The 24,164-nt window shown below is 33.3% G+C and overlaps 1 protein-coding gene across 1 annotated transcript; it reads left to right on the forward strand.

Moving 5' to 3' along the window:
• The first annotated feature begins 1,099 nt into the window (after nucleotides 1-1,099).
• LOC144437856 (uncharacterized) lies at nucleotides 1,100-20,388 on the forward strand. The gene is made up of 6 exons (XM_078126886.1): nucleotides 1,100-1,225; nucleotides 12,875-13,087; nucleotides 13,801-13,960; nucleotides 14,578-14,776; nucleotides 15,261-15,456; nucleotides 18,473-20,388. Exons 2-6 carry the CDS (start codon nucleotides 12,894-12,896, stop codon nucleotides 18,663-18,665), a joined length of 942 nt encoding a protein of 313 aa, XP_077983012.1. The 5' UTR covers nucleotides 1,100-1,225; nucleotides 12,875-12,893; the 3' UTR covers nucleotides 18,666-20,388.
• Nucleotides 20,389-24,164: the final 3,776 nt, after the last annotated feature.

A 24,164-nucleotide genomic window follows, 5' to 3' on the forward strand; every position in this document is an offset into this window, starting at 1 on the left:
TTCAATCACCATAAAATAAATGAGGTGGATTTGTGTTGTAATGTACAACGACCAGGATATAAGCCCCATATTTGTTGTTCAGACACGTACAACATTGCTTGCACCATTGGTATAATAATTAGGATACGCTATCAAATGCCTACCACATTATTCAGAATTCCCTGAATATTATTTCCTACACATATACTTTATTACTTTCTGTGTAACAAAATACACAATATATTAAGCTCCTTCGTCCTTGACAACAGAGCTACTGTTGGGCATACTGAACATGGATTAGTTTATTGTGAACCTGTTAAAGCCTGGGGATGATATGTGATCACCAATGAATCACAGTTACCGATAACTTACCATTTATATATGCACCCTCAGAAATGATCCACATAGCAATCTTATGGTATTATTTTATTCAAGAAAATCAAGCCCATTCTCAAACAAAACCGAGAAGAAAAAAACACAGGTTTTTTACCATACAAACGTTTGAAATAGGGGTCAAAATGATATCAGCCATTTTAGAATCCAATATGGCCACCAAATACTATTGGAAAAAAATGAGTTGAAATAATTGAAAACAAGATGAAAAAATGTTTGTAATTATAATGAAATATTGAAGTATTACTGAAGACATCAGTGAAATTGTTCACAACTTGAAGCAACATTTTAAATCAGCAGTTCATGAAGTTGTGCTACAGCATCAGGCGTTAGTGTATCCTGGATTCCTCATATATGGCACTATCATTTCCTACACCCAGTATGTTTGTGAAAGTGAAACAATACCCAGAGGTCGATTTATAGCCCTTTGACTAGCTAGGCATTACTTTTGTGTAGGATGCTTCACAAAAAAATGATGTTTTTCATGTCAGATGTCAGCTTGATCACTAAGTCAACACACATCAAACACTCTACTACCAAACAATGTGTTTCTGTATTATAGGTATCAGCTGGTATATGAAGGACAGACATATCAATCAGACTTACAAAAATACAAAATTAGAGATGCAGCGATCTGTTTATGTAAAATTGTGGAAACTAAGCTTTCAGTTTATATAGACACAAAGTAGTTGTTGTATGTGGTAGAATACACAAGTGAGTTGGTGATAGCAGTGACTTTGTTTTGGTGATAATGCAAGATTGTCACCCTATAATCAAGATAGTGTAAACATTTGTAGTCTTCAAAAAATGTACACTGCAAGATCATGGAAGTTATCAGAAATGCCAACCCACTGTGAGTACAAACAAATATCCATTCAATAGTTTAAAATCAGCATGTCACAACGATATAGTTTTAGTTTGTGTCAATCTTTAATACTTTGCTGAAAGCTTAGTGGTTTCTGCTGTCACAATTAATACCTGTACATTGTAATATGAATTATGTATAAACCGAATTTATATCATGTACCGCTTTAAATATTGTAACCCATACAACAACCAGTACTTTTATTCCCATAGGTTGTGCCATCTTTGATGTTGTGTCAAATGTGTTGCATATTTATGGAGAAAAATACACATAGGACACTTAATTTCACTGACATGAAGATGCATTTTCCCTTACAAAAAATTTAACTTTGAACTGTAGGGAAATGGTTTTAAAGACATGCAATTCCAATATTGCGATATTAAAAAAATTGTTATCAAAAGCCACTGGAAATTCTATTTGCAATATATGAAGACTAAAAAATAATTTTTCTTAACATCAATGATGGAAGGTGGCTAAGAAGTTTTCCGTGCTTATTCAATACCATCAGCAGAGTGCATTCATTAGTCAGAAGGCTTGTACATGGTGATTTTGTGAAACCACAAAGAAATAGGCTTAGCACTGTTTGGTGACTTTTATCATGACCAAAGTTTTTTACTCCCTCAACGTAAAATTAAATTGCAATTATAAAATATTAGGACTCAGTTCAAGGAAATGTTTGCTTTCATATGTAGTTATGAACTGAGAGTCCATGGACTCTGAGTTCATAATTACATTTATTCTTGCAAATACAGCACACATATTTCAATCATTAGTCTGAGATTGCTGAATACTTACAAATGACAGTCTATAGTCATATCATAATATTTGCTTGCAGTCATCACTCATTTTGAAATATTTTCTGTAAAAATGAATAATTTAGATAATGAATAAATTATTATTTCATTTATATATGTTTACAATAAAAATGGTCTGTTGAAAGAATTTTGAATTAAAATTTGATGTTTTGCCTGATTCTTCAGTTCGTAATCTCAAATTTGCAAGATGACTGAACATCATTAAAATTTGTTTGCCCAGAACAGCGTGAAGCAATATTATGATTCAGCAATTCATATTACATGGAGTTGTTTGCTTTGAGGAACTCAGATCAAGATAATGGATCGATTATCCTGTTTTTTTCAGTTGGAAAACTAACTTGATCCTGGATATGAGTACATACAGCATGACTATGCATGCAGCATGTCATGTACAAGTTGTATCTCATGTTTCATTCTTTTTCAAATTTTGTTTACCTAGCTTTAAATCTACAAATACGTCTAGCTGTAAATCTGCAAATTAGCCCAACAACTTTGACCATTTACCGGTACATGTACTACTTAAAAACTATTTCCCTTGGTTAGAAACATATTTGTGCATAACAATGGGGGTTTACTGTTACAGAAAGTACTCCAAAAGTGTTTATTACAGCTAATAGGTGATATGGGGGTAACTCTTAACAAATCAAGTGGTCAGCTCAGACTAGAAGGCATTGGAGGATGCTGTACAGATTTGTATCCATAAGCTGTCCTACAAAAGTTGAATTAATTACTGTATCATAATTTTAATAAGACTGTGTAATAATTAATGACTTTGTTTCTAATTTTGCTTAATTTTAATTATGCTGAATTTTAACCCATGTCTTTAAAGCTCTTCACGTCAAAATCGATGTAAATGATAATGGCTTTGGCAGGATTAGGTATTAATTGCAGCAGGGTCACTCCTTTGCATGTTAGTGTTTAGAGCTGCAGTAGCTAGCTAGATGATTAATAGAATATTAGATTATGTAATTATTATAAATTCTGTAAGCACTTGTAATATTGTCTCTGTAAGAGAAAGAAATATATCATATGTGATGTGTCCTCTCCCTTATCTATAGTATATATAATTTATGCTATAATATGTGTGCATAAGTGTGATCACTCCCTAGCCTGTTCTTTGTCAGCAAGACAAATAGTACTACTTTATATCTTTATATACTGTGAAAAATGACCAACCTATGACTACATAATAACTATGATTTGAGCAAAACTCCTAAATAACCATGGTATAAATGCCCATAGCAACAACATATTGAAAATTGTTCACTTTTGATGTACAAATGTCAATGACATATAAAGTACATGTACACTATTATTTTGTTATATACTGAGCTATGAGTAACGTATTTACCCTGGTAACAAAGGTATTGGGATTTTATAAGTCTTGCATGGATTTCAATGCCATGATCAATAATTTTGGGAATTCAAAACCTTGATAAAATACCAGCCAACTTTGGTAGATTTTGCTTCATAGTACTGCCATTTTTTCACTGATTTTTTTCATTGTGAGTACCACGTCCATGCTACATGTATTGTTGATGTTTTTGTTAACTATTATTATGTTAATAGGTAAGAAGATGGTAAAAACTGCCAAATTTTGAGAATGTCAGGGGTTGAGATTGTAGGCTGTAGAAAGTGATGACGTATAATTCCTTTCCACAATTTGTTGTCTTAAAATACCAATACCCTGCATCTTTTTTTTATCGTTATGAACGCCCACATAGAAGATGAATTATTGATTGAGTAGTTGCTCAACTGTGGCTTATACAGCCTGAAAGGAAATTTAATGTGATATGATGTGATGTATGGCCAAAATGAAATTTATTATATACAGAAATGACTGTAAGTATTTCCTTGGACAGATAATGTAAAATGTATTACAATGATTGCAACTGTCAATCATAACATAGAATGTATAATGGTAATATATACCTTTGAATCAGCTGTCATTTTGAAATTATAGTTTTGATATCATGGTGATAGAAACTTAGCAATCCCTTTTCATATTTTCCCATAGATCACAACTTTTTGGTCATCATTTTCAATGTTTGTTTAGTGACTTCTTGTCATTGACTATTCTTTGTTACAGAATTTATGTGATAACTAGAACCTTTCTGGTTTTGCAAAGTGGTTGTTGGTTTGCAGTTTTCCTTTTCTGTGTACCAGCAAATTTTAGATTTCAGTGACAAAACTAATCAAAACCTCAAAGTATAGGAGTGGTTCTGTCCTTATGATTTGTATGTATACATGTATATGCACATATCAGTCTGTACGTTGCCATTTTCAGCCAGATATCAAAAACTCATTTTGTTGAAACTCAATTGAATATATGCACATATTTGTCTGTATGTAGCCATTGTTCCACCACATGTTAACACATTTTGTGGAATATTGACATTTTACCGAAGGCACACGCAACGTAAGTATGTTTTATGATGCAATGAAAGTTGATGAAAGGTGTTAAATTAAAAATCCATGCTAGCTGCTAGTGTACCTTGAAATCAATATCTTATACATGTATACTCAATATACGCAATTCAGCAGTAATTTCATATTCAATCGCTGGTTTTACAGAATCCCAAAGAACCATTTACACTGTGTCTTGTTCATCTTTTTAGGTACTGATGCATTTATAAAACCACATTAAGTAGCTAGTATATTTCGTTAGCAAATTGTAGCTTGTTAGCGACTCAAAGAAATTCAGTATAAGATGTGTACAGTTTTGAATTAACCATTACAGAACTTCAGCTCATTTTTTTTTCGCACAAAGCAGCCGCATTTCCTTTCATTAATAGTAGTTTCTAAAAGTAGAAAGAGTGACCTCTGCTCCAGAAATCTGAAAGCATTCTGTTGATTTAAGGTCACTTACTTTGTTGTAGAAAGCAGTAGGAGAATTTCGTGAGTCATGCTTTAAGTGGAAATATGGCAGGAACAATCAGACCGATAATAATTCATGTCGCCACAAGAAATCATCAATTTAGTTTTATAATTAGGATGCTCATGCAGATCCACTGAACAGTAGATATAGTGATAAACACATGTGCATCCATATAGCTAGTAACATTTGTTTAAATCTACAAATATTCCAGCTTGGTAAGAAATATTTCATCTCTATCAGAAACAGATAGATATAGATTCTGTAGTTTTCAAACATCCAATTGTGAAGAGCTGGAATTTAGTGGAAAGGCTTATATTAAAGGTGGTAAAAAGCCAAGAAATTGATAATGATGGTAGCAATTAAAAACCACAGATGCAGCACTAACATGTATATCCAGGCTAGAGAGAGAGTTACTTAAAGTAATGCTTATACCCTGCCATGGCCTTGAGAGGCAAGCATTTCAATATCAATTATACATGACGGAGACTATTTTGAAATAAAAGTTTATGATCCATGCATGGTGTGGAATATCTATTTTATCACCCATTCATACAATTCCATCTTTGATGTGTAGATACCAGATTTACTTGCCAGTAGCAATCAGTTACGCCTCTTGGTTCAGTGCATATGGGGTCTGCCTGTCAACCTGTCAAGTCAGATTTACTGTAATGATGTTATATGTTTAAAGTTGAAAAATGTTAGTGAAATTAGCAGTGTCAGTGAACTGTCAGAGAGTTGAATTAAACTTTCCCTTCTTAACCCCACCCTGGGGACAAGATAGAGATCAAGAGGTTAAGTGATTGTAAGTGATTGTATCAGATCTGAGAATTCCTGCATGCTAAAATACTGTAATGTGATGCATTGACTTAAATAGTATCATAAAAGTGTACATCTACCAGAGTTAATTGTAGCAGTCAACCATGTTATCTAAACATTGCTTCCAACAATCGGTCAAGTCACATTTAATAGATGAATTGTCACCATGTAATTTTAGTACGATTGAAAATCTGCTTGTCTTGGTTTCAAATGGTATATTTTGGTTGTGGACATTTTGACACCACATTGGATTATCTTTATTCCTGATCAAAATTGTGTTGATGAAAAATTTTCACTATGAAATATAAGTACTGTCAACTTTGAGAATATAGAAGTAGAAACACTATGTCAAGTTTTGTTACATGATATGCAAATTTATAAATCGCATAACTCACAACTTGAATATTTAGTGACAACACTGTTGTTGTAGAGTGTGATTTAGTTTAAGAAATTAATACCTACCAGACCACACTGACTACTGTCAAAGGGGATCGAAGCATGCAAATTTCGATCATTTTCATCATTTCAGTACTGGACTAGCTCTTATACAAGCTTGAGTAATCCAAACTATTGTTGGTGTTTAATAGAAATAATGCACATTTTATGTGAATCAGTTGTATCATGTTAGAGTAAAACAATTAGATTATTTGATGATAATTTGATTATAAAGAAACAGTCACCCTCATCCAATACCCATTCCCTTAAATGTTATAATGTGTTGGGATATATAAATAAATATGGGGATATATTAATACATATGACCAATACATAGTTGTATACATTATTTTGTATAAAATAACTTGTGTGGACAAAGTTTACTTTTATCCCAACTTCTAGAGCCAATAGACAACAGCTGGACGTAAGACATGTACTGAACTGAACTGAATCATTAAAATGACCAAGACCATTGTAAGTGAAAACTGATCAAATGGCAAATCAACTATATATACTTCTACAAAAGACTTTGTAATTATAGTATTCGCTTTGCTTTTGACATTTTGATTATTTAAATGAATTGAATAAGAACTAATCTAAGCTTCAAAATTGATCTTTTATATTCTCATAATCATTATCTGACTTTTATAAAAATTTAGTTGCAATGACTCCAAAAACTGATTGGGTTGGATGGCAATAGAAGGTATAGGTGTGCCACTCTACTGTGTTTTACTAGAAGAGACACACATCATGTAGACAAACACTCATCCCTGGCAGTACTCTTTGTAACTCAAGTTTTCATTAAATTATTTCACTCACTGAAGCAGAAACAATCAATGATTAGCTTTTGGCATTTCTCTCACCAATCATTTACACAAATTGTATAAATAATCAAATTATCATCAAATAATCTAATTGTTTTACCGTAACATTATACAGTTGATTCACATAAAATGTCAATTATTTCTATTAAAGTTTAAACCAACAATGGTTTGGATTACTCAAGCTTGTATTAAAGAGCTAGTCCACTACTGAAATGATAAAAACGATTTTTTTCATCGTGAAAATTGCTAGACAACTTATTTCTTTCATATTTAGAAAATTTTTAAAGACATGCTTGAAAGCTACAGTGATGAAACAACATTGAAACTAGTATGCCAGTGTAAAGAATTGAGTGACATTGAAATGAATTCCAAGTATATTCATAAAAATGGACTCATCGAATCCATCAAATATGATGACATTTTAAGTGATAGTGAATATATGCAGACAGACAAGTCTTTTACTTTCACTCGACTGTATGTTACATGTAAACCTTTCAGTAACTGATTTAACTATGGAAATTCAATTTTTGTGTTGACAGATTCACTTGGAAGTGAGTGTTCAAGTCTCATTAGATTTCCCTTCAATTTACCAAGTACGGTATTAAACAAGATTGCAATATATTCAGGCACAGAGCTATTAGAGCTGTCAAAATAGAAATAAATGTCCAATGTGCATTTGACAAGGTAATAATACCATTTAAGACATTCAATTATAGGTCACAGAGGATTTTTGAAATAATATAGAGTTTATACGAAATCATAGGTATTTTGTCATTCAGCATTGATCACTTTATTCATAAGGAAGTTTGATTGACAAATGGGTATTCTGCAGGAATGCTTTGTCAGAGTTAAGACCAAAATTAACAGAAAACAATTGTATTTTACCAGCTTTTTTCTTCTTTCTTATGTTGAACCATATTAAAGGTGACCTATGCTGAAAATCCCATGCTTAAATTGAAATTGTAAAATTGTCTTGCTATATTTTCAACAAGCTGTCTAACCAGATGAATGTGAAATCTGACAATTATGTATAACTTTGGTTTGTCACCCACTGTTAGATGAGATTGGTCTCTTCAGTTTTGGCCTCATCAACCTCATAGATTATCATAGGATCCTTAGATTTTCTTACACGTTTCAATCAATACATGAATGCTCATGTAAATCCTTCATCTCATTGAGAATGATAATCAAGGTCAAACTATCCCTTCCCACGTGGAATTCAACATCAGAGACAATGATTCTATATTAGAATGAGCCAAGAGATCAGCATCAAAATGAATTAATATGCCAGGCAGGTGGACACAATATTAATCAAATTGCCAATGTGTAGTTGGTTGATGTGTATTTTGCATAATTGTATTTGATAATATTCTTGATTAAATAAGTCCTATCCAGGAAATATTTATGTCTGTATTTTGTAACTTTAGAATCATGTCCTGTAATGATGTGTCCATTTGTGCTAAGTTGTGGAGTCCTGTCCTGTAACGATGTGTATATTCATGTTTAATTGTGGAGTCCTGTTTGGTATTGATGTGTTCATTTATGTCAACATGTGGGGTCTAATCCATTAAATGTGTCCTTTACATCAGCTTATGGAGTCCTGCCTTGTAAATATGTACACATTTACATTATCTACGATTTTTCCTGTCTAGTAAGATTTATCTAGTTGTATTAATTTGTATAGTCCTATCCAGTAAAGATTTATGTCTTTATGTTAACTTGTGTAGTCCTGGCCAGTAAAGATTTATTTATTTATGTTAACTTGTGTAGTCCTGGCCAGTAAGATTTATTTATTTGTGTTAACTTGTGTAGTCCTGGCCAGTAAGATTTATTTATTTGTGTTAACTTGTGTAGTCCTGGCCAGTAAGATTTATTTATTTGTGTTAACTTGTGTAGTCCTGGCCAGTAAGATTTATCTCTTTATGTTAACTTGTGTAGTCCTGGCCAGTAAGATTTATTTATTTATGTTAACTTGTGTAGTCCTGGCCAGTAAGATTTATTTATTTATGTTAACCTGTGTAGTCCTGGCCAGTAAGATTTATTTATTTATGTTAACCTGTGTAGTCCTGGCCAGTAAGATTTATTTATTTCTGTTAACCTGTGTAGTCCTAACCAGTAAATATTTATCTATTTATGTTAACTTGTGTAGTCCTGGCCAGTAAAGATTTGTCTATTTCTGTTAACTTGTGGAGTCCTGTTCAGTAAAAATGTATCTTTTTGTTCTAACTTGTGGTGTCCTGTCCAGTAAAGATGTATCTATTTGTGTTAACTTGTGTAGTGTCTTGTCCAGTAAATATGTATCCATGTATTATGTGTATTAACTTTTGGAGTTCTGCCCATGGCAGTTAAGGTTTTGTTAATGTTACTGGTTACTAGTAAGACCTGCCCAGGAAAAATTTTTCTGTCTCAGTATTCAGAGAAGTGTGTATGTTTTTTGCAGAGTCCTGTCCAGAGAGTATAATTTTCCACTTATGGTATCTTTAATTGAGTCATACTGTATTACAAAAATGGCATCTATTCAAATCAAGTTTATGGTTCCATCCTGAAAAGATGCAGCCATGTATATTTAATTTGTACTGGCAGCGATTCTGTCCTGAATGTGTTTGAAGATTACAATCTAGAATTAAAAAGGTAACTGTAAAAAAAAACAAGGGAAAGCAATCTACATGCACATTTACATGTACTTTCCTGTGAGAAGTGATACTATCTTCATTGTGATCCATCTTACAAATCTCCCTAAATTCAATTTGCAATTTTGTTAATCAAGGAAGATGTTGTAATGGTTGGTGGTACAGTACATTTGTATACTTATATTTATGAGATTACCCATAAATAATTGAATATGTAACTGTTGAAAGAAAGAAATCAATCAATAGATGTGATGTTCTAACTCTGCAGGCATATACACACATATTACAATAACATACTATACAGTATACTTGTACCGTCAACAGATCCTTATAGTGTAATACAATGTAGACTATAGTGATTTCATTTTCATACAAATTTGAAAATTGTGACCATATAGAATTACAAGATGTATAATGTAGGGCAATATCCTAGACATTTGATATATCTTCTGTTTGCTATTGATTGTACAATCAGAGTAACACTTGCGTTTGATTTACTCAAAGTTCATTAAATATTCACCATATCGACCACTAAGTATTCAGTTCAGTGAACCACCAAGCACAGATGTTCTGTTAATGTTGGAACTAATGCTTAGGAAATTACAAAATTGAAACCAAGTTTTATCCTAAAGTCAATACTTTCACCAATTGTGATGTAAGCATATTGTATTTGAAGAAAATAGGATGACCATTATCATCTCAGTGAATTCCCACAAAGCCTGATTTTGACACTTTCAGTGACTTTTTAGCTGCAAATGTTGTAATTCTCAGTACCTGTAATCAGTGATATAGATATATTAAATTTAAAAGTAGACATAAAATTAGAAAAGTAAACTGTGAAAGAAGGGAGAGCCGTGGATCAATATAAAAAAATACTAGTATACATAGCACCTGAATCCATTACTCAGAATGTTCAAAGGCACTAATAACAGGGCATTCAAAAAGAGTATTTTTATGATTGTGTGATTAATTTTGTCATGTGATCCATGATTATTGCGAAAGGAATGAAAAGGTATGCACTAATTTCCGTTTAGATGCTGTCATATCGCTACTAGCAACAACCTGTATACTATATTGTGTTGAAAGTTACGGCCTAAATTTCATATGAAATAGTTTATTTGAATAGAGTTTTGTACAGAACATTGGAGTTTCCCATAACAAAGCGAATGTTCTATACTATTAATTTTAATGAATAGTGGCCACTGCAATGAATTAAAGTTAAAAGCATTTCACTGTTCAAAGGAAATTCAGCATGTGTACCACAGAAATATCACTGAAGTGTGTAAATCTAAAGATTAAAAAGATACTGTCCTAGATGAAAGGATAATAGATTGCGTCTTACACAGCTCTGAATAAAGAATCATTTTATCAGACTTAATGGCGTGTATCTGCTAAATGATCAACACGTCTGTGTGAGTTAATACTGGAACAATTTTCATGAACACTATATGCATGACTTCCAATTTAATCACTTGAATGTCAAACTGGTTATAAATTAGCAACAGAAATCATTTTGAAAAGCTGCATGTGTTTTTTTAAGCAAGACATATTAAACCTGACAAAGGCAAAAGAATGTACTGCTTGCTGGTTTGCCTGTATAGTAGCTAGATCGCGTCCAATATAAACAGTCAGCCATATAATTGTAATGGCGCCCTCATGAGTCTAACTCAACGTTTCAAATCTGTGAAATTTACCTCATGCTTGGGAAGTCAAGCAAACACACACTCACTTAAGGTGTCACAGTTGTGTAGTTTTGTTTTCAGAAGTCAATTTAGTTCAGCTGACACAACTGGGTCCTCCGTTCTTCTCTTGTTCCCTTCCTCATTACGTAAAACTTGGTTTAGGTGAAAGATAGATATAAATCACTACTTCAAGGTAATGGTCAACATTGTACTGACTTTGATTCACCTAGAATAACATGTTTCATGTGTTTTGGATATATACTGTTAATATTGGATAATTTTTGTTCATTTGTTTCCTCATGGTATTTGTTGTGTAATAGGTTGTGTACAGGTATTTATATAGGTGTGTGTTTGTATGCATGTGAGTGTGTTTGCATGTGCATGTATCGTATGGTATGTATTATGTGCATCATGGGTGTATGAAGAGGAATATATGAATATTATTAGTTGACTAATGTACAATATATGAATAATGTAGAATTTTCTTACAGCCTGTCATTTTTGAGCATGGACAAGATTTATAGTTCATCTTATTGAATGTATACTTAAGCAATGTGATACAAGATTTCCAAATTGTCTGCTTGCCACTCATAGAATTACTTTAATCCACAGGTTTTATTGTTAAAAAAACTTTTATCATCTTTTTTGTATATTTCTGTAAAGAATGTACAGCTTCTTATATTCTATCAGATATGTTAATCTAAAATAGCATAAAGCCATGGAAACATTTTTTTGTATTTTTTTGTATATGTAGTGCAATTGCGAACAATAGCCACTTCAGGAATAAATGACAAAGAGATCTCCTAATTGGCCAAGCAAATTGGTTCGCTGCTGCTCAGAATAACAAAAAATGTAAGACGGCAAGGAATTTAAGAACAATTACAGAAAAATGGACAAAAACTGGTTTAAAAAAAACAACACAGGTTTACACCCTACACTTTATGAAAGGTGTAGATTGTTACTTTAATGTGCATTGGGTATTGCACTCCGATACACGGGACCTCTATTTTATGTCCTGTCTGTGGGACAAAAGTAAAGTATAAAAATACCGCCAATGGCATTGTAGCACAACTGTACAGTTTATTAGAATGTCAACATAATGTCAGACAATGCAAAGATAACATTTTGGTTACCATGGTAACCAAACCAGACATATTCTTCTACAGAGAATACAAAGTCTTTTGTATATCACATCAGAGATGATAATCTAAAGCATAAAGTAATGGGAAAATAATCTCAGGCAAAGGTAACATGGTTACCATGGTAACCATACCAGACATATTTTTTTCACAAAGAAGTGAAGTGTCTTTTATCTCATCAGAGATGTTAGCATGTTAGTCTCAATGGTTCAATAATAGGGAAACCTAATCTCAGGTAGAAGTAACATGATTTCCATGGTAACCATATAAGACAGTTCTGAGGATGTCGTTGGGATTTTGTCAATCATTCACAAAAAATCCATGGATATTATATATGTGAATCATAAAAAGTAAAAGGCATGTCAGTCAAATAAATTTCAATGAATTTGTAAATTTTCTTTTCTGTTTAAATTTGCAGGAAGTTAAAATGACCAAAGATGAGTATCACGGTTTTGGATTCTGATAATCTAGCTCTCTGTGCAGTCCTCACTGTCTGTATGCAACTCATTTTCTTTGGCATTGCCGCCATCTTCAAGTTTGACAAAGTGACTGACTTTGCCGGAGGAAGTAACTTTGTAGTCATAGCGATAATCACTTTCTTCCTTGCACAGGTAAGACAACAAGAATATAAATGTCTGTCAGTACAAAAGAAAAATTCAAAATTGTGTAATAGATAAAGGTGGCACAGCTTGTTTTTAGCTCTCTGTCGGTCTGTATGTCTGTCTGTCTGTCAGTTTATCCATGACAAATTTGTGTGTATGTTTGCCATTGTTATTTTTAACAAAAATATATAACACGGGAATGAAGTTTGGCATACATTCTATGAGTTTTAATTTTCAAACAATGTCAAAGAAAATTTAGGTGGGGAAAAAACTGTTGACTGGCAATCTATAGAAAATGTTCAAATCCTGTGCAAACAAATGATTTTATATGATCCCAGTACTCCATTGATAAGATAGTAATAATTCATGACCGTGGGATTCAAACATAGGGGTTTAAGGTTATCAATGATTTAGCCACTTTTCTTGAGCAAAACTGAAAATCGTGTGATAAGTAAGTGCTTCAGAATTAGTCAATTGTCTGCCTGTCAAAAACTGTTGGATGATAGCTAGAAGATAATATTCCTTGGATAATAATTGAAAGCTTGTTTGCAGGATAAATTGATCTGACAGACTTTGTGATGATGAGAGGTGGGGTGGGTTTTGACAAGAAATCCCTGTGTACCAAAGGTAAAGATTAACTGAATCGTAAGGTGAAATGATTACATTTTTAGAGAATATAACAGTACGGCAACTCTGCCAATGTTTATTTTATGTAACCACTATGTTGTGTTAATTTTCAGACATATGCTGTAAGACAGATTGTTGTTACTGTGTACGTGTGTGTTTGGGGAATTCGTCTGTCTGCATATCTCCTCTATAGAATGATAAAAATAGGTGAAGAACAGAGATGTGATAACAGATGGAATAATTTATGTACATTTGTTGGCTTCTGGACATTTCAAGTGAGTTCATGTATATTTGAGAATTATCTCAGTACGGAATTATCTCTCTCTTTTTTCCACTTCAAGACTTTGGGATTTTTTTTTCCATGTTATCATCTCTTTAGGGGGATCATCAAGGCCTTATCAGGTAGACTGTATATAGAATTATACAATGTTATCGTGACCTGCATATATCTATCAGCCTTCATGAAAATAACAGTTTCAGCTGTGGTCTAATGGGAAATGTTTACAGAAAGTATTAGAAAGTATTTCTCACACACACACACACACACACACGCGCGCGCGTGCGTGCGCATGCGCGCGCGCGTGCACGCACGCACATACACACTCACATATGCACACATACATACATACATGCACAGAGACACACAGCCTCATGGATTTAAATAGGATGGTGAGAGCATGTATGATAGTTTGCACATAGAGGCAATATTTGCAGCTATAGTGATATGGGCTTTAGAAAATCTGATATATTTCAAATTGCTTTCTAATCTTTTTTTTTGAGGGGGGGGGGAGGGGGTTTCCAAAAACGGAAAAAAGTTTACATGGCACCTAAAGATCTTTCTGGTGTTACATTATAGAAGTCGAAATATAGATATCTTGTTTTTTCTTTGCAGGCAATATGGGTATACACAGTGAGTCTGACTGTTATGTTTGTGAATTCACCAAGATCTGATACTGGCAATAGTTTCATAGCTACAGACTATGTAGGAAGTGTATTCTTTATCTTTGGCTTTATAATAGAAGCTTTGGCTGATCATCAAAAATTTGCATTTCGTCAAAATCATGACAATGATGGAAAGTGGTGCGACTCAGGTTTGTACTGATTTTTTGTATAATACTGTTTTGTGATTCTGTATGGAGTAAGAACAGATTGATTGATGGATGGATGGATGGTACTATGAATGTACATGTACATACTGGTATGTACGTATATACTATGCAAGGTATACAGTCAAGTACGTGTGTGTATGGGTATATATGTATAATGTGTATTGATGAGCAGATGAATGCAAAAACAGCTTGTGAATATCATGACTAGATTTGCACCACAGTGGACTTTTCAAAAAGTATATACTGTATGTATGTATGTATATGTATATAACTGTATAAGTGAACAGGGTTTGAATGGATATATGTAATGATAACTTTAGAATCTGGGCCATTCTAACAATAAATCAAAGTTTCTACAAACAAGTTGCTAGTAACAATGACCATGCCCATAGCAACTATATACAATCACATTTGAATGAAATAATTTGGACTGACCAGAGATTTGAATGTCTTTGTTGTTTGACAGGACTTTGGCAGTATTCAAGACACCCTAACTATTTGGGTGAGATGTTAGCCTGGTGGGGTATATTTATTATAAGTACAAGTATTTTGACTGGTTACCAGTGGGTAGCTGTACTCAGTCCAATCTTTGTTACCTTTATGTTACTCTTCCTCAGTGGAATACCGTTATTAGAAAAGAATGCAGACACTAGATATGGCAGGTGAGATATTACAATTATCACATTCATCATTTCTCCATGTACTGTTAGAGGTTATTCTGCACTATTTATGAGTGACATAAGGGGCCTTGTTTTTAGGCAACAAACGACAAACCCTTATATTAGGTAACAAGTATTTTCTGGTTGAATGAAGACATTTTGGGGAATACCATGAAAAGTCTGGAAAAATAATGTCAATATTAAACGTTTAAACTTGTTATTTGAGCATGCATTCAGAACCAATAGATTAAAATATTATTGTGACGTGGAGCAACTAGGGGATGAATTGCTTGGTTTTTGTTTGCAGACATAATGCAAAACATACTGGAATACTAATCAATTTTCCTAATAATTGCCTTTTCAAATAAACGACAGGTGCATGTACAAAAATGTACTTCCACTTTATTTGATACAGTTAACAGTTATAGGGTACATAAGCTTCACCAAAGTCCTAGGATTTCAAGTCATTTTCGGAATGTTCATGAAGAATTGATTTACAACATACACAGTAAATTCTGGAGGATAAATTAAACTTTCTGGCACCGACAGCAAGTCAAAGTGTGGGCACTTAGTGAGATGTACTACAAAATATAGAAAATCACATTAATTTAGTTTGTCATGAAAAATTGAAAAATTCTGAAAATTTACATTGTTCAAAAATGGTTTGTGTGCCGTAATTATTAATGTATATCATAAGAATGTGAATGACATTGACTGTTCATCCTACAGTAGTCCTAGTTCCTATACAGCATTGTTACAATTTACACCTCCACTCACAGTCTAGTTCCTATACAGTATCGTTACCATTTACACCTCCACTCACAATATAGTTCCTGTACAGTATTGTTACCATTTACACCTTTAGTTAGAAACCATGTGGGCATCCAGACTAATCCTACAGTTGCTCTCTGACATCCAGTGAATGTGTCCACTGATGTTTTTATGTGTAAGTTTATTGCATTTTATACAGCCATACCAAGGTCAGCTTAGCGCAGCTGTGGATTTCAACATGTAGACAGCAGACTGATTTATAGCCTACACTATATGGTGCTATGAATAGTATATTTTACAGTGTCAGATAGACCCTTTAAATTAAAAACACTGGTCAATAATGGCAATATGAACCATTCTGTTGCTGTGTTCCAATCCATCTACATAACAATATTATAATCTACTGCCGAAATAGTCAGCTTTCTAATTTTGATTATTTTCATTTCAAGTGCCAATTGTCAACACAAAAAGAAAAACTGTATAGCGTTGATATATTTCATCAAGTTATCTTTTGTGAAAAAATATCACAACATTGTTTTTATCATAAACTTTAATAGGCTGAAAGATTTGCCAGGGAACGTGCTCCTTTATTCACTTGTTAGAATGTCCACAGTGACAGTTCTTTTTATTCAACACCTTTAATAGCATAGTACAAAGTATTTGATAAGACATGTACTAGGTTTGTTGACCTCATGCATTCACTTTATAGCCGCAATTCTGTGATACATGTACTACAACCCCAGTCAGTAGCAACCCATAACTAGGCCATAAAATAGTATTATGTGTTATATGAGTTTAGTATAAGGCTTAATGATCACCCTCAGATGAGTTTTATATCAGAACACCGCCGCCATCATGTAAACCCCAGAACAGTAACTGATCAATTTAGGTGTGTTTTGTTTGTGTTATTTTCCTTGAAATATGACATATCTATGTTGTAAAATAGATAAGATATGATGGATGAGGACATTAAGATGATTCAATGTCTGTCCTATGGGAATAGTGCCCATGACTATAATATTAATAGTGTTCATGTCACTTCCTAGGCATGTTCAGTTATGCTCATGAAAATAAATGACACTGCTTTCACTTTCATTAGTGTGCCATTACATGAAGTTACTGATAGAAATCAGATTTGATGTGATTTTTAATTCAGCATATTTGATATCTTGCAAATGTTTCTAATACAGTTTAGACAAAGTATTTCACGGCAAATGAAATCTCGATGAAAGACAAGTAAAGTGAAATTGACTATTATATATTTTTTATAAATTTGCATGTCCCCATATTAGTACACTGGAAAGCTGGAATCAACACAATCAAGAAGTAACAAACTCACTTTAATGTATAACTTCAACTTTACCCATTATGTTTACCTCTGAAATACGAGTTATTAGATTAGGAAAAACAGATGTAGGACAGTACAGTATAGTTACTTTGGAATGGGAAATTGGAAACGAATGCGACATTTTGATCTGTCTACACTTGTAGTTTATTTATGAATGAAACTTTCTATTTCAAGAAGTGACTAGATATAGGAAGTAGTTTATTTATGAATGAAACTTTCTATTTCAAGAAGTGACTAGATATAGGGAAAGTAGATGCAATACATTACTTATGAATAAAACTGTGTACTCAGAGTCAACAAGTATTGGAAAATGAATTGTGTGGTTCTGATAACACTCAATTTTAGAAGAGGTGAGGTAGGTCGATTTTTTTTTTTCATTTGTGAGTGTCTACAGTTTAGGTACAATGTAGTTATGTACTATCCTCCAAAAGCAGTTTTGATTTGTAAAACTCACTTCAGACCAGACACTCTACATTAGTAATAATTACTTCTTGTATCACAACCAAGGGTTTCTAATTACTTATGAGTAAGTTTTGCCTGTGTCAAGTTGATGGGCTTTGTCAAACTTTTACTTGTAATTAATAATTAATAAGAACCCTTGGTCTTAGTGCAAGAACATATTAATTCTATATATATATATATATATATATGTTTTTTACCAACCTGATGAATGTGTTTAAGGATATAAACTATACAATTGAAAGCATTTCACCAGAAACAGGGCAATTCATCTGGCTTGATAAACTACATACAATGTTTTACTAAATAGTAAGATTTTTGTCAAAGTGGTTGGTTGACACTGTTTCAGGTGAACTTTTTTCAATTGTATGTTCATCAAAATACTGATACTACATATCTTGGATTTTACAGTGACTACTTTTCTCTTTTTCTACTTTTTAGCCTTCAATCTTACAAGACTTACAAGGGTAGGACAAGTCCATTGATGTTGTTTCCAGCTTCACTGTATGCCACATTTCCATGGTGGATGAAGTGCATCTGTTGTTGTGAGTTCCCCTTCTACACATCAATTAAACATACTGATGAAATGGACAGTGTTGTTGCAAACAATGGTGAAAATGGCATAAATGCATAGCAACAGTGTTGTCATGGACACCGATGAGAATGTCACCATCGTATGCAACTGTTCCCATGGATACACTACAGGTGAAAATGACATGAGAATAGCAAGTGTTGTCATGGAAACCACTGAGCACACCACTATCGTATATAAATTTTCCCATGGACACAGGAGAAGTGGAAATGACACTAGAACATACATGCAGCAACGGTGTTGTCATGGACACCAAAAACAATTCAACCATCACATGTAAGTGTTCTCATAGACGCAGGTCAAAATGACACAAGAAGCATAGTGATATTGTTGTCATGGACACAGGTCAAAATGCCATCATCACATAGCAACAATAGATTTCAAATACTGGTAATGACAGTAATTATCAATAACACTTTGAACAAGATTAATGTGTCAAAAAATATTGTCAAATTCTAGGAAATATCAGTCATAACTATTCCAGAAATTTTTTTAGGAAAAATTACATGTGAAGCCTTAAAAATTTCCAAATCAAAAGCAATGGATATGAAAAAGATGAGCTGTCACAGGGAATTTCAATCAATAATTTACTCTTTTAACAAAGATAAGATTTCACGTCTGTAAATTTCATAGATGCTGTTGGTGCAATCAATTACAATGTATTTCTTAAACACACCACAAATGCATGCCACTGGTTGGTATGGAAACAGGAATTTGAATTGCACAGACACAGATGTCAGTTGCCATGGAAACGTATGGATTAAAAGTCAACTGCTTCCACTGGATGATACAGATCAATGTCAAAATTGGAGAACTCAGAAAGGATGTCACAATCAGTGTTTCCATGGAAACCAATACAGAAGACAAACCAAAGTCCCTCAGTGTGTGTGTGTATGAAGACAGATAGCTGAAGTATTCAATAAAATAATCAACAGAGTATTTGTTGCCATATACAATGAATAATAAAGATTAATTGTGCTATGATCAACTCTGTTACCTGTTTCCAGGGAAAGATAATGAATCCGATAGGTTGATGATGATAAACGATACCTCCATTATGATTTCTAATATTGATATTAAATTCAAATTACATGCCGTTGATATGTCATCAAACGAAGCATATAGAATTTGCTTCAACCAAATATGTTTGCAGTTGCAAAAATGGTGTCCCATGAACAGGTCAAGAATACAGTACAAGTCATGTAAATCAATAGTATTAGCCAAAAAAATGATTTGATTTTGTAGTCTGATGTCAGAAAATTACGTGAATGTGAACAATGCCATGAATAATAGATACAAAGTGTGTCCACAAATTTTTGTTTCCAGTCAGTAGACCATGGGATATGGTGTCAGAAAATTGCATGAACATAAACATAAACATGAACACGCTAAGAATAGATAAGTTGTACCCACAAAATTGTGTTTCATTTCAAGTCAGTTAGACTATGGGATATGGTGCATGCATGAACATAAACATGCTAAGAATAGACATGTTGTACCCACCAAAATGTGTTAGTTAATAGAGGAGTTTGGTGCTAGAAAAGTACATTGAAACAGAATCATTGATGAGATCTGCATTCTTTCTTTCATTACCTGTTGAGAATGTGTACTTGTTCAATACCATATTGGTTAGATATAGGATTATTGACAGGTAACCACAGCAATTAATCTGATTATTAAAACTTGATGTAGTGGTTGGCTACTACTGCCCATTTCATGTTAGTGTCCACTGGCTCTATTTGATACAACCACACAGAAACCAATAAGAAACTGCACTGCTACACTTTAAGATAGCAATCACAATTTTTGCTACTTTAGTCTAAATTAAATAAACCATTTAAATGTACTGGAACTAGATGCAGACACACAGACACCAATGTTTTGATATATGTCTGCATGGTGACATGTTAGTTCATTTCATGTACACAAAATGTCATAAGAAACTGTATTCATTCAATCTTGTTTTCTTAAAGTGTAGCATGTGTAGTTTCTTAATGGTTTCTGTGTTCTGTATCAAACAGAGCCAATGAACACTAACATGAAATGGCCAGTTGGTCAGTTCAATCTGATACTTTAGTTTTTTTGCTTGTATTGTCCTGTTCACATTTTCATCTTGGTTAGAGCCCCTACATCTAACCGATACTTATTTCCACTAATGTTCGAAGAAGACCATATTCAATTCTCCATTTTACCACTGAGAATGAGTACAGATTTGCATATTACTACCAGTAGTGAGAATGATCAGGCAGATATAAGGAAGGCATCCAATACCAAAACATGAATATGTAATTCACCTAAACAAAGGTAGCAACGAACAAACAGGCAACCTCTACTGTCATCGGATTGCTTTTATGACAAATTTTTATTCTCATGAGTTGGCAAGAATTTTACTGCATGTATAGCCAAAAATTGCACAAGAAACGAGAATCTTGTATAAAACTGAAAAGAAAGCATTGGGTTCTTAATAGATTCTTACATACTATGAAAAGTGTGCATGAGTTACATGATATTTTGAGTTTGCAGAAATAAACACTATCTTGTTTTGGAATTCCTGGAAAGAAATTAAACACATTTGTTTGGTGAATCATGAAGACTTCCTTTTTAATGTAAATACTTGTAAAAAATATATTTATTATTATAACTTTTTGGCATTAGGCAAAAAAAAAAAAAAATTGTTTCTGGTCAGGACAGGTTGTCTAAAATGATGCAATATGATTTTGATTTTTATTCTCAACAAACCTGTCACTCAGTCTACTATTTATGGCAGTTACTGTTCATTTTATTTAGTACTTTACAGCAAGTGTGTATGTGGGGCAGATGTCATTTGCTTGTTCATGATTGGCTCTGCAGTTGTCTTCACTGAAGTAGATAGGTTTATTTTTGTGTTTTCCCTTGGATCTGCAGACTGCATGGCTTAGACGAATACGAAGAAAAAAAAGACCGCCGTGATGCACGAGCTGACCAGAAACAATATTTTTTTTTGGCCTTAAGACCCTACTTTTTATTTCCATCAAGCCAGATTCCATGACTAAACTTGATATCAAGGACTTCAAAAGAAAATGTTTGTGCAAACATTGTACAAATTTCTCAAGAGATTTTTAAGATTGAGCTTTAAGTGTGACATGAAAACCAACCAATGATATCTTTTATAGATATTGTGGACTTTGTTGTGTTGTGATCATAAAGATGTGATGAGAATTCCCAGTTTGACATAACTGTGTGCTACATATATATTGTAACGGTAACTAAATATATTGAAGGTTAAAGAGGCATAAGCTGAGTTTGTACGATCCTTGGAAGGGGGGGGGGGGGGCTGGGGCAGGTAGTGTTTCATTTCTTATTAGCAATGTACCTGTATTGTTCTATTTATCAAAGCATACTTAACCATGATTTGACATTGGCAGAACACGACCTCCTATTTAGATATAAATGAATCAATATCATCATTTACTAAATTGATCAGTCTCGCAAACTGCGAGCTGATATTTCTTGCATGACACTGCGAGATATCTTTATACATATATTGAAAGTCAAGGCAATCTATATTTTGCCATCAACTGTGGTAGAGTGCCAGAAGATGATGATTAGTAAAATCTATTAAAGGTCCACTTTAGACTAGGATTAACATCTAGGTGTGAAAACTGGTTGTTTGGGAGAGATATAGAAAAAGTTGGTCCAGAACAAAATAATGTACATGTAATCTTGATTATTAATAACATTAATGCAATGACCCAGGATTGAAACATTGGCCTTTCATGTCATTTTGCGGTAATAAAAATTTATTATGTCGTATTTTCACCTACTAGTAGAAAAAGGTTATAAACTCAACTTGTGCCACTTTAATGTATAACATGATAAAGTACAATGTTTGTTTTCTTATAAATTTGACTACAGTGTGTAATGAAAATTGTGAGAGAACACAAGAGAAAAGGTCTTATTCTTCATTTTGAAATAAAGAACATGAGAAAAGGATCAAAAAGTGGTGTGACTCTAATTTTTCCAATCATCACTGTCTACCTAATTAATGTGTGTGACTATCATGCAGAATTTTCTGAATTATGTGTAATATAAAATATAAAGTCAACTGTAGATGGCAGTATACATCATCGAAGACGATATCTTCTCAAAGGTCAAAAACACGAAACTGGGACTGTTTGCAGTCTCAAAACCACTTATTATGTAATAGTTAAAAAAATGTCAGTTTTGTTGCATTGCCATACCAACACATGCCCATGGCCAAGTAGATCATGTTTTAGTGGAAAAACATGAAATTTGATTTTGATAATTTAAATAAAAATATCTGAAAAATTCATTGAAATAAATAACTGCAAATATAGTCTGTATGTCAGCCTAAAAAAGACAAAGGTAAAATTTCACGTCAACTTTAGATGGCAGTATACTAAGAGACGACGGATCGAAAGCTCAATGCTAAAAACTGTGCGCTATTATACCTGTGTAGGTCATTTCATCTATCAGTTGAGGTAGCTGATTAACATTTTTGGTTGTAAACTGTTGATAAAGAACATATCTAAAATGGCACCTAACTAGTGATGACTATACTATACTGTAAGTTCACATCAGTCATCAGAAGTAACAGTGGTCATAAAACACTAATATACTCATTAAATAGACTGTAATATACATCGTGTCGTTCTGTTCTCACCGGTCTCCTCTCACAGAGAAGAGTTGAGCAATGAGGGCGCCCTCTCAAGGCATACCTTACAGACTAACTCTTTAAATACAGTATTTATTTTCATACAAAATCAACATTCATACATATGGCTTCATGTTACAATATTCCATGGATAATTTAATATCAAAGACTGACTGACTGTCTTCATAAATGTCAAAGGTGACATTATTTTATGAGCTACTGTATGTAACCATAGACAGTCTATGATGTAACCTACTACCTGTTACAGTTTATATCAAATTATATGACAAGACCTTGTCAGGGGAAATCCCTCCATTTTTAAATTGGTATATGCAAAGTAAGCAACTGTATGTACTGCTATGTGCATGTAGGAAGGATATTTGTAAGAGAAACAGAACGATTGTGTCAGGTATGTTTAAAATACTTATTCTTTGTTGTTTTAACACTTTGGTATTTTATGAAAAAAGTTTGAAGCTAGGTTCTGTGCGCACACTTTCAGCAAGTACATCCATGCATGTTGGAAAATCTTCAATATTGACACTAAAAACAGTGAGGAGCTTTTGTTTAAAACACTTCTCTAGCTATTCCATCGATGTACAACTACAACTTGTGCAGGAATGCGTCTCTGCCCTGTAGATTGCGCCCTCTGTGGTGCAGGATACAAATACTCTTGTCTACAGAACATAATGTATGCCCTCATTAGTGTTCCTACACATAATAGAAGACTTAATTCTCTCTGCTCAGCATAAACAGCACTTTCGTTGTACATCAGTAATGTCTGGTCTCATCATGCAACAGTAAAGACTTTTGCAACTTATTTACATACTTTACTAAAGTATGTAAATAAGTTGCAAAAGTCAGAAAGACAAGTGTGAGATGCAGTGGTT

The sequence above is a fragment of the Glandiceps talaboti genome, chromosome 7 (genome assembly GCF_964340395.1).
Source record: "Glandiceps talaboti chromosome 7, keGlaTala1.1, whole genome shotgun sequence".
NCBI lineage: Eukaryota > Metazoa > Hemichordata > Enteropneusta > Spengelidae > Glandiceps > Glandiceps talaboti.